This window comes from Melozone crissalis, unplaced genomic scaffold, assembly GCF_028551555.1.
Source record: "Melozone crissalis strain CALT ecotype California unplaced genomic scaffold, PUWL_Pcris_2 ptg000009l_1, whole genome shotgun sequence".
NCBI classification, from domain to species: Eukaryota; Metazoa; Chordata; class Aves; order Passeriformes; family Passerellidae; genus Melozone; species Melozone crissalis.
The window spans coordinates 17,340,651-17,353,375 of NW_026535787.1; the positions used below are offsets into that span (position 1 = coordinate 17,340,651).

General features: G+C 37.3%; 1 protein-coding gene across 1 annotated transcript in view; it reads right to left on the minus strand.

The window, feature by feature from the left end:
• Positions 1 to 12,725, minus strand: part of ABI3BP (ABI family member 3 binding protein) — a 135,280-nt gene that overhangs the window by 57,527 nt on the left and 65,028 nt on the right. The window contains exons 20-31 of the mRNA XM_054270463.1: positions 11,569 to 11,634; positions 10,974 to 11,048; positions 10,666 to 10,695; positions 7,033 to 7,098; positions 5,495 to 5,554; positions 5,072 to 5,137; positions 4,059 to 4,133; positions 2,909 to 2,983; positions 1,897 to 1,971; positions 984 to 1,061; positions 374 to 448; positions 131 to 196 (exon numbers count right to left, since the gene is read on the minus strand). Coding sequence (XP_054126438.1) covers positions 131 to 196; positions 374 to 448; positions 984 to 1,061; positions 1,897 to 1,971; positions 2,909 to 2,983; positions 4,059 to 4,133; positions 5,072 to 5,137; positions 5,495 to 5,554; positions 7,033 to 7,098; positions 10,666 to 10,695; positions 10,974 to 11,048; positions 11,569 to 11,634 — 807 coding nt within the window. The remainder of the gene's footprint in view (positions 1 to 130; positions 197 to 373; positions 449 to 983; positions 1,062 to 1,896; positions 1,972 to 2,908; positions 2,984 to 4,058; positions 4,134 to 5,071; positions 5,138 to 5,494; positions 5,555 to 7,032; positions 7,099 to 10,665; positions 10,696 to 10,973; positions 11,049 to 11,568; positions 11,635 to 12,725) is intronic.

The window sequence follows — 12,725 nt, forward strand, 5'->3', positions numbered from 1 at the left end:
TCTCCTAACTTTCTTCTTCTTTCAGAGAAATGGATTAAATACAACAAAAGCTATGAGCTAAAGTGACAGAGTACAAACTGTGGGTTGGACTCAAAGAAGAGCGATTAACAGCTGCAGAAACATTTATTACCTAGGGTTGCTTTTGGTCGTTTAACAGTCTCAGAAGTTTTAGGCTCCAAAAGTGGTGGTTTAGGGGCTAGAAAAGAAAAATTCAAGTGTAATCAAACCAATAATGACCAAGTTGAGATGGATGAGTTAGTCACGATGTCCATGTATTGCATAGCTCCTGTCCTTTATAGGAAGTTTTCCTTAGATATTTTTAGAGAACATATCTCCCTGCAAACCAACTTATGAAAATGATGTGCACAATTACCAGGTTTCACATGTTGTACTTCTGGGGTAGCAGATGGTTTGGCTTTAGAAGGAATAAGTGGTTTTTCTTTTGGAGCTGAAAGAAAGAGCTCAGTTTGCAATGAAAAATTGTTTAACAAGCATTTCCCACAACAAACAGCACATGTCACATGTTTATATTGAAGACAACTTAGTATGGAATGTAAAAGCCAGCTGATGAAATCAGATTTTGAAGTGGAATGGAGATGATACTGAAATGTTGATCAGAAATAAGATTCTGTGAGCCCAAAAGAGATAAAATTTCCATTTTGAAAGCTTTACATATCAGAGACAATCAGCACATGCGTGTGCATTGGGAGTAAAAGAGACAGAACACTAATAAAATGATGCTGGTGTTTTATCATGCAAGAGACAAGTTTTATTTCTCTGAGACGGTAAATCCACCCAGAAGCTTGTTCTCATACACAGGTATGTCAAGAGCAGTCAATATAACAATGATGGAAGAGCAAGATTCTCTAACTAGGAAGAAGAGTGGTTATGCATGTGAAATGATGCATGGAAGGAATGCATTCATATGGGATGGAGTGCTCAAAACAAACACAGAGTTTTTCACTGGGAGAAAACAACATTACCTAATGTTACCCTTGGCCATTGAAAAGGACGGGAAGTTTTAGGTGTGAAAGATTCCAGAATGGATTCACTTGCTGCTGCTGGAAGAAATGATGACAGTCATAGGAGAGCAAAGAGCTAATGGAAGAAACTCTTCCTTCATGAACAAAAATATTTTTTTTTTTAACAAGAACAACAAATATTTCACTAATGTTTGGACATTTATCACTTTAGTATGCATTAGGGAGAAATTCAGAACTGCACAGAGCTTCAGTGACTATAAATCAGCACATCTGTGATGCACAAAAATTCTGGATATTTATTTTCTTTCATTGCAACTGGTCTGGATCTCAACCACTGCCAAGTAAGATTTTAAGTAGAGCTCTTGAACATTTTGAGTTTTGGTCCAATACTTAAGGGAGGTGGTACAGTGTACAATGTAGATATTTAATGAAGAGGACATGTTGAACAATCAATTAGTCACACATTAAAATATATAAAATTTGGAATAGAAACCTGACAACAGATCCAGCTGTGGTTTCACTCCAAAACCACTGAATGTCTGTAACTGTTAACCAATTTCACGCTGCTAAGGATGCACTAATGCTAATGTTTTTACTGATGCTACAACAATAAAATGCAACCCACAGTTCACATCACAATGTTTTCATCAGAACTGCTCTACAAATACTGTTTTCTCAATTTTCTATGTAGCACATTTTTTGACATCCTGAGTCATGTGACTGTGGGTTGCCACATGCATTACTACTGTGAAAAAACACCAAGTTCAACCATTAGCAGCAACACAAATTTGAAATCAGCTCTTAGGTGCTAATCCAAATGTCCACTGAAAATAACAGCAGTGTATTAATTTCACTTGATTTTTAGAGCATGGTTTGAGCTGCTGGATTAAGAACTAGGCAGAGATTATTGTACCTGGTCCAGCTTCTGCTATTTCAGGCTTACTAGGTGCCACAGGACTTGAAAGAAGAGGCTGAATATCACTAAAAACTATAAAAAAAACCACGTCATGTTAGCTGTGATTATTAATTCTACACACAGCTTTTTTTGATCATAAAAAAACCCCCAAAAATGTGATATGTGGTGGCACACCTAATTTGCACTTCACCATAAGCACACCTTACCTCAGGAATGGAGCAGCGTTCGATTAGAGTGTGAGCTGAAGGTAGTGCTTAAAGTGAGAACTAAAACTAAATTGTCAGCCAACCAAAGCTAACATTGCTTTGCATCACATTGTCCATACAGTTTAAAGCAACCCAGAAAATACAAAGATAAAAACTTCTAATACCACAATTATAAAGTACTCAATCCCCCGCTCCATGCCAAAACCCATAAAAACTAAAAAGCACTGCAAGTTTATTTCCATGAAGAAAAGCACCTGCCTTAGTTCTCTTCAGTACTTTGTTTTGTGTCAATATTTTTTAGTGAATTTTAATATCATATAATCTGTGATACACATATGAAAAAAAGATAAAGTTAAAAAAATTGCTAAACAGCAAAACAATAAGAAAGCAGCTTCTTATGCTGGCAAGACAATATTTGGTATAGAAACATGTGTTCTAACTGAGCATATAACAATTAGGCTTGTAAGAAAACAACAAGTAACTTAAGAATTCTTATTAAGATTTAGTCAGTAGCAGTATTAAACCTAGTTTAGTAGTATTAAACCAGGTTTACTTCATGTAAGGATATCTCACAAATAGCCCTAGAAGCTTTTGGAGGAATGGATGTGAGATCAGAAACACACCAGGTGAGTTTCTCAGCAGAAAGTGCAAGTTGTCATGTAAAAAAGATGCTTTCAATGATCATGACTCTCACAGGAAACAACATGGAGGATGATGAAAATACCTAGGGTTAATAACATTTCAGAGATGGCTGTCCAAACACCCAGAGGGGTTTAACTGAAAAGCTAATGCATTACTATTACCCGCAGTTGTTGTTAGCACATGAGGTGTTCTGGAAAATGGAGGCATAGGTTTTTCCAGGTCAGCTGAACTTGTAACTGTGGAAAAATGTAAATATCCCTGAGATAAGTGCAGATTGATGCAGACATAGCAAGGGGGGCAAAAATCAGAAAAAAGAAAGATTGCTTTACATTGCTTTGCAAGATGCCAACACCACTGTAACAGAGTTTCATAAATTTCCAACTTAAAAAGAAAGTAACAAAACTTCAAAGTTTTGAAGGTATCACATGCGCCTAATAGACACATCCTGACAGGAACTGCAGTCCCCCTAAAAGCAGATTGATCAACAGGAGTCAATTGATCTGTACCTACATAACATGAAAAACCCGTACTTTTGACTTCACCTGCACCCATGGAAAGAGACCTATGTACTTTAAATGCATGCAAATATGAATTTGTAGAACCAGGTATTTCTATTGCCAAAGCTTTACTTGTTTCAATATCACAACAGCCAGTATTTTGACTAATGGGTTTTAACTGCCCATCATGCAATTAGTCATTTGTGATATTTTACCTAATTGACATAATACAAATTAACAAAACTTCTGTGACAGATAGAAGAGACAGGCTGAGGCAGAAAACCTAACACAAAATCATTGAAATATTGACTGCCAGGTTTAGGATAATTTTCCTTCTTATCTATTGCACATTTCTACTTTGTAATGAATACAAATATGTTCTTGAATACCTGTGACCCCAGCAATAAAAGTTTCAAGGTGCAATAGAAACATAACCTGAAAAAAAGTCTTATGAATAGAGAAAACTGCAAAATAATGTGTATGATATGGCTAACAGAAAATCCTCCATGGTAAAATGCCCTGGTCAAGAACATATCTTTATAACTGATAATGAACCCATCTAGCTATTTGTCCTACTGGTCCTAATCTATTCAACAGCTTAACACCATACAAAAAAATATTAATTCCTGTGGTTTCATTTGTATCTGATTCTGATACACCACAAAATATCATCATGTAATTATAGAGCCTATCAGACACTGCAACTAAAGTTCTCTTTCAGACACCAAGCAATCAGAGCAAGCAGCCTGTAACTGTAATATCCTTGATGCAAAACCAAACACTAAGCAATGGAAGAATGATAAATACAATTTACCAGTCTCTGCTTTTGGTATTTCTGCAGATGCAGAAGTTTGGGACACGAAACTAATATGATTAGAGTCCAGTGAAGCTGGAAAAAGAAAACCAAAACAAAACATTTTTTGGCATCATCTAAACACATACACTGAACAGGTTTCAAGACATGACTAAGAAACTAGGGATTCAGGAAAGAAAAACATCTCAAATGAACATGCCATGGATTTCCTAATGTAAATGTGTGAAAATGCACTGATGATGAAAATGATAAAGAAGCTGCTAGACGAAAAATGAAGAAGAGATCACATTAAAAGAGAAGTGGAATTGCCATAGCCAAAGCTGGAATTAAATGTGGTTTTGCACATATGGCCCCTTTTATCTCGACACTAAGCTTTAGCAAAATCTAGGCCCAAGAGAAGGAGCAGGTTGGCTAAAAGCACAACAATATCTCTTGGGATAATTCTCTTCTCGCATCGCTACCAGAGCTGCAATAAATATTATTGCCACAGACAGCTGGTGTCTCTAACCATGAAGAAACATCCTATGATTCACTAAATGCTGAAATGAGGTTTTGGTCTTAAAACCCTAACATGGCCTCAAAAGCAGCAGCAGAGCAGAGCATTCCCAGTTCCAGGTGATGGCAATGGAAAGGTGTGTCCTCTTGTGCCAGCCCAGCTGGGTTTGTCTCTTAGGAATGCTGCCGTGTTTGAATGCATCAGGGAAAGCAAGACCCACCACTCAAACACAAAGAAGCAGGGGATGGAGCTGAGGGCCATCTGCAGCAATGTGATCTCTCTGCAGGATGGCACATGCTTCCTGCAGAAAATGCTCATGGGCCATGGAAAAAGCGTGGGATCAAACAAGAGAATTGCAGAACCACTGTGGCCAGTGCTTTGGCAAGCCAAGCTGCACCAACGAGACTCCATCCTGTCCATGGAAGATGACAAAGGATGCCAGGTGGTTTGGGGTGGGAGGTGTGATGGGCAGGGAAAGAGATGGCAGACAATGGGAAAGGAGGCTATTGCTAGTTACCCATCAGAGTTGGTTGAGTTGTCAGGGAGGAAGGAGTGGTGGACTTCGGCCTCGGTCTTCGAGCAGCTAAGATCAAACACAGAAACTGCCTTCAGCTCCTCTCACAGGCTGCTGTCACACAGGTCACATCAAGACAGAGCTACAAAGAAGGGGATGTGGCCCTGCTTGGGCCAGGCTGCCATGTCACAGCTTCACTGCCCACGGTGGTGGCACAATGCTGCCTTTTCACCGGCAGCCAAGGCATGAGAGCAAACCTAGAAATGGCTCCCCAGAACATCTGCAGGTAGAATGATTTTTAGTAAGGAGCCATAAAGGTCCAGCCACATCACTGGATGGGCCAGCAGCACATCTGCACAGGCTCATCACTGCAGAGAAGAGCATGGCCAAAGGAAGCAGTGGAGGAGGGAATTGCTGGCTATTTACCCTTCCTTGTGGTTTCCCGTGGGGCAGATGAGGTCCATTCCAGGTCTGGTCTCTCGGTTGCTATGGTCAGACACAGAAATGATCTTGAGATGTGCACCCAGCCTTGTCCCAGCAGTACAACACCCTAAATGTCTGTATTTAGGGCCACACGTGCCCTTTCCTGAGAGCACCCTGTGACTCAAACCCACAATCAAGTGTCTTGCTGTGGTTGCAAGTAACAAAATACTGAGCCTCAGTAGCTAAATGGTTCTACATCAGCAGAAAAATGCCAAAATATCCAATTCACCAACCCACTCCTTATACATCCTTGAGAGATGCAAAACCAGCAGGAAATACAGACAGAGCATGAGCCAAGACTCATCTTAGAATTCAAAATTCAGGATGACAAGTGCTGGGTATGTTTCCAATGCAAGCAGCTGCAAATGCTAATTACTAATTTTTCTAGCATGAAGAAATAAACTGCACATTGTGCTATCAATATACAGTCATAAATCCAACCTTTCTTAAAAGTTCAATAATTTATGCAAGTATGTGTTTTCTTACTGTTTTCACTATTATTGTTTTCTACATATAACAGAATATATAAACTCTCATCATTTCCATGAAAGGTGTTGCAATTTCCTGTGAAATATAATTCCCTTCTTCCTTACAGTTAGTCTATAAGCAATTGATTGACATGCCTATTTGTCAAACTTGAACTTTAGTCCTGGTTCAAAAAGATAAAAAACGTTCTGTATGCTAACAAATCCATGTTAGTAAGAAGACTCAAAATTATGTTTCTGCCATATTGGAATATTTCATTCTAGAAAGAATTTTTAAAATATCAAATGCATCTAGAGTCACACAGGAATTCTGTGACAAATTTATTTTGTCACTGGTGCCTTCAAAACTGACTTTTCAAGTGATGGGAAAAAAACGTTCAAACATCACAACCATTTCATAGTACAGCAAGTGTTTTAAAGTGCATTAACAAACCACTTGAGATATTGCTCAAAACAAGTGAAAATTATGTCAATTGAGTTCAAGAAAAAAGAAAAAAATTAAAATATATTTTTATCCTCCACTGTTGCTTGGCTTGCAAGGTAAGGAGAAGAAGATTTCAACTTTGGTCTCTTAGTAACTAAGATTAAACCAGAAAACTTTTAGAAATAGTGACTAATTTCTTTTTTTAAAGATGAGTCAGTATAGGACTGTGTGATTAAAGTCCATATTACACTCAGCTCTTTTACATAACTATTTGCATTCATTATAAGGTTATTCCACTTCAAAATCTGGAGGGCTTAGTTGAGTTGGTGTAGTATACAGACAGTTAATCTTTCAGTGAACTAAGCCATAGAGATGAAAATGAGGAAGAGTAATTGAGAAGCCTAATTATTAAGTATCTCATCATTTACATAAATGACTGATGACCTTGCTGAAATGTTTGGCATTGCCACTATCAGCAAAAGAACTGAAATGTTTGGACTAAATTTTAAAGTACAGCTTTTCTTATTTAAGTATTGTGAAATGATAGAAATTAGGATGGAATCACTGTTTACCCATCACTGTCCTCGTGGTTTTCAGGAAAGGAAAAGATGTGGGCTCCAGAACTGGTCTCGGGAGAGCTAAGATTAGAGATGGAAACTGTCTTGAGATGTTATGGCAGTCTCTCAATGCATATGAAAGCATTACTTCAATCACACCCAAAGAAGTCAATATTTAAGTTGTGGTTTCTCACGTGTGCCCTTTCTACCAATAAATCCTACATCAGTTCATAGTCCCTTGATATTACCACAAATCCCCAGCACTAGCTAAAGACTGATCCTACTGCACAATAGTGGCAGCCATGATGCTCCAGAGCTGCTTTTAACTGCAGTAAATGACACATTCCAAAATCCTTTTTCAGGCATCAAATCTTTTCCAAATATAAATTGCAAACTAGTCAATCAATATACAGCCAGAACTTTTGTTTGCATCAAAGATATTGCCCACCTTATATTTAATCTGAAAAACTATTAACTAGCTCTGATTATTATATACTTCACCACACTTAAAAATGAACTTTGGTCTAAACTAAAATATGCCTTAAAAAAAAAAAAGAGAAATAATAGATTCTCCACTGAAAAATGCATAAAGGTGAACTTAATATGGATTTTCATCTAGAGTTGGGCACCCTGGTAGAAGAAAACCAACTTGTGCCTTCTTAACCAAAATCTGTAAGAATCTCTAATAGAATAGCTTGACTAATTTACAAGTTTTCATTCTGAACAGGTATGAAGCACTATGAAGTACTTTGAAAAGACAGAATTTCATACAGACACTGGAAGACAAGGATAAGTTACAAGAAGAGTCACATTTACCACACAGTAATTAGTGAACAGATATGGAAATGACAACAGTGAATGCAAATACCACAATAAAAAATCCCTTCTCTTGTTTAAGAATGTATTATTGAGAAGGAAAAGTTTCTCATAAAAAGTATAGAACAAATTCCTAACACAAGCAGATGATAATCAAACAGTTTATCTCAGAAAATGGAATCAAAGTTTGGACACTGTCGTGACACTTGCAAGAACACAGTACAGAAAAAGTAGAAGAGCACAAATCTGATGGACCAACAAAGAGAACATTAGAACATTTCAAACAAGGAGCTCTTGTTCTGAAAATTCTGTTAGACTCCTCCAGTCTTAGCAAATAAAATCTTTCAAAAATGCATCAAAAGTTTGTAGGGTAAATTGACCGGGGAGTGGATTGAAAGTTTCAGAAAGTTGTCCCTTTTCATCTGACTACACACTTCTCTGTGGCACAGGGTTACTTATTGTCCTCTCCATCCTAATTTTGTTTCTGGAAAATGGAAATAATATGAGTTTCACAAGTACATTTTCTGAATATCTTCTCCTTGCCTACCAGTGGTTTAAAGAATTGTTCAACATAACTGTTTTGATGGCAAATATAAAAGGAAGTATCTACTTGTTAATGTACAAAGGGATACTATAGAACATTTATAAATATCTATAGAGATCTGCAGTAGAAGACAAGGTTCAGAGTATACCAGGAGAAAAAAAGGAGAGTTCCTGTGTTCAGCATTAAATTTGTCCTATAGAGGAAGAAAATATGAAAGAAATTGACTGGATCATTTAGGACACATGCGGAAAGCTGACAAACCTTTATCTCTTTAAATAAAGGGGTTTTTTCCCCCTAGATGTAGCTAGACTATCAAGTCTCAAGCTTTTTAAAAAAGCCCCCAACCCTGAACTTGGGTTTGCAATGCTCACTGTGCTACCTTTAATCTCTCTAAAAGGATTTTTGTCATAGCTGGGGAGTCCTCCTTAATGAGAAATATAATTAAATATTCTGTGTAACTTCAGGATTTACAATTGAACAACCATTAAGTTGTTTTAAAACCACAACTGAACACAATCAGTATTTACAGAAGATAAATCCACAAAAAAAATTTCCTGCACATGTTACTCTCTGCCCCCAGCATTGTAATTGATCAGGACAATGTCTTAAATACCAATAATCATGGAAATAGACTTTAGCAATGACAAAGTAATTAGAAAATAAAAAAAGAGTACGACTTGAAGCAATACCATAGCTATCTGTATCAAGATACACTGCATATAGTAGAGAAATTAAAGTTGGGTTACAAGCCCTATAGTATCACATGGTAAAGTTTTATGACATTAAATAATACATAACTTCTCAGTGGCAATCATGGCTAACACTACCAATTAGTACCGTAAAAGTGAACTCAGAATTTGGAAAGAAGATGATAATCCAGTATTTTAAACATCATAGATATTGCCTTAAACAAAAATAGGCAATCCAGAATTTTTATCTTGCAGTTGTTCTAATCCCTAAAGGAAAGGAAATCAACATTTCACCAAAAGCACCCTGGGAACCCTTCAAGAACAGTCAGTTTGCAAGAAATGTCAATACCAGACTGAGCTGATGGTATTTCCGTGATTCCAGATGCTTTAGATGGGAATTGAGAAACTGTCTGTGTTTCATTAAGAGCTGCACAGAAAATCTGGATTTAAAGTGCTGAGGAATCTGACTGTTGCTGGGATAGCCAACACACAAGCTGTGTTGCTCAGGATGATGTCACTGCAAACACAAGCAAGATACTGGACACTTCAAAGTCCTTTCTGTGTTATGTGAATAAGGAGAAATACATGTGTCCCAATATGGTGACAAGAAGATCCAGCACCTGATGCTAGATAGAGCTCCTAAGAATCTTCCTCTACACCTTCTGGAGCTTATATTACACCAACACAAGGAAGAAATTTATACAAGTGGGTGAAAAAGGTCAGTCTTTTTGCCCCTTGTACCAAAAATGCTTTCTAGCTGCTGATCAAGAAGATATAAAACTGTCCTTTAACAGGCTGGCCATTTGGGCTTAGAAGAAAATGTGTTCACAGCAGAAAAAAGGCAGCAAGTGGCAATGTGTTGAAAATTAAACCTAACTACTTTTTGCTGCAAGAGGGTTTTGGTAACAACTTGAAATAGACTTTGGAGGAAATTGTCATTATTGAATGGAAATTAAATATTTCTTCTTGCAGGGACACTAAACAAAACAGAATCTTGAGCACTGATAAAACTGCACTTGTTCAGTGTCCCATTTTGTAAGGTATTGGTAAATTAGCATATTTTGTGAATTGAGGAAGTAGAAGGAGCCTGAAGAATAAATGCTGAGAAGGAAGAACAGGAAAACTATATAGATTATTACATACTATTAGGTGTAATTAGTTTAAATGTCAATAAAATACTATTAATCCACCAGTTCAATTTCACTGGGATCTGGTATAACAGGTTTCAAAGGTGTTTGGAAGCATCAGATCTACTATGGAAGTGTCTGGTCAAGAGCAATTTGTTGCCAATGTTTTCTTTAATGACAGTGTTGTGCCTTTTATTTGCAAAGTTGTACTCAAGCAATATAGCAATACACTTGAAATTGCATATTTTTATTTCTGTTAGTCTTGTGCCTGTGCAGTCTCCCTTTCTCGCAGCCAAATGTCTAACTTCATCACTGATTTAAATATATTCAAATTAAAGCATTTTAGAGTCTATTCTCCACCATTTTGAACTCTCTATGTTCATTGCTATTGTTCCTGCCATTTCTAAGGGCTTACTCAACAGTTCCAACTTAGAATGGTTTCATTCAGGGATTTATACAAAACTTATATTACCTTTCACTGTACTCCTCTGCAGCATTGCAACTTAGAAAGAAAACTCTATGTAATAAGATATGCCTATTAACACCAAGCACAGCAATACAGACTTGTAAATATACCAGGAATATAAGCCAAAATCAGACAAAAATATTTACTATTACATGCAAAATTTCCTAAATTAGTCTGGTATTTGAGAGAGCAACCTAATTACAACAGTTATGAAGCTATTTTGAGTAATATTGAACTTAACTAACAATATACAAATTTTTTGATTAAAATCTCTGGGGCAATTTCTATTTAAAATCACATTTTTCAAGTATTACCAGGTATAGCTGATGGTATTTCTTGGATGCCTGACGTTTCAGGTCTTGAAGAAATGTGCTGATTGTCATCAAAAGCTGAAAGAAAATCTGGAGTTAAAATTAGAACTGACTTCAGATCCACAGTATTTGGCCATTAGCTGTTGGGCAGCTCAAGACAACATTGATGTGAGATCAAGCAAGGTGACAGCAGCTGTAAAGATCAACTGAGAAATGAGGTGTTACATGAACACTGAAGCTGGTGTGAAATGAAGGAGAGTCAATTCCAGTAGCTCATGTGAGGCAATCTTCTTCTCACTGGCCTCTTTTTTAGAGCACTTATTCTTTGAAAGAAAACTGCAGCTGCCAGAAGAAACCTAGAGGCAACACAAGCTAGCAGAGGTCTATTTGTGGATTGCTGCTCAGTCACCGTGGGGAATTATTTTCCAGCTTAGACTGCACAGAAATGGCTGAGTGGAGCAGGGGTGGGGTGTGGGGAGAAAGCCCAGCATCAAAGCAGTCTTTGGAGCAACATGTCTGAATGAAGCTTGGCACTCTCCACAGCTGCTGGAAGGGATGGCAAGCAATGGAAAAGCTAATGGAATTATAAGCTATTTACCCATCACACTCCCTCTGGTTTCCATGGAGGGATGAGAAGTGATCTCCAGGCCTGATCCCTGCGTAGCTAAGATCAAATATGAAAATAATCTTGAAACAGTAAGTGAAATCAGCCTTTAGATAAGGTGATCTTCAGCCCTTAGCAGGTCCAAGGGACATATATTTATTTTATGATTCTTGCGTGCACACTTCTAATTGATATTTGTGGTAGCCTACTACATTTTTGTCTCATGGGGTAATTTCTTTTTTGGATACATAACATCTCATTTCAGGCATTAGCTACGAGGCCAACTGTCTGCATCTGATTTTAAAATTCTATCCAATAGCAACAGCTGACAGTAAACCCCTTCTCCTCTACACTTTAGTTGGGATGAGCCAGAAAAATCTTTTAACTAAGGAGTTGCAAATTCCCAATGTGATTTTGATACAGCATGCACAAAATTTTCACACAGGTGGTATCAAGACATTTTCTCACAAATTCATATTTTGGCCAAGAATCAGATTTTCCCTGCAACTGCCACAAAGCTACAAATCCAGCTTTGATAGAAGCAGGATTTTTGAGACAGGCCATCTTCACCAGATAATGACTTAAAAATATTTTTAGGCTTTTCTAACAATGTATTAATAAAAACCCAAAATTAAAAAAAGAACAAAAACTAAAACCCAACAACAACAACAACCACCAAACAAAACAAACAACAATAACAACAAAACAAACAAACTAATAAAAACACCAAAAAAAACCCCAAAAAACCCCAACAAACCCAGATTCTATCAGCCCCTAAGACCACCATTTCCATTAGAGAAATTATGGAGCCTAGAGCATGAAAGAAACATTTCTATGAGTGGTATTATATGAAAAAATGAAGAGTGGGTACTCTTAACGTGAAGAACACTCATGATTTACTAGAGTGTAAGGCCAAGTAATAAGTAAGTAGCCCAGTTCTTTAAATCAAGAGAGAATGTGGTGGTAACTTGGTGAGAACAATACTGAAGGCAACAGCAAAGTCATGCCTCATAAACTGCTAAAAGTTTGCTGTCTACTGAAGATAGAAATGACCTTGGATAGATAGAGTTCTCAGCTTCAAAAGAAAACAAAGGTCTTGTGTTCATGCAGAGGCAAGATAACTGTCAGCACCACCCACTGAGTATTAGTAC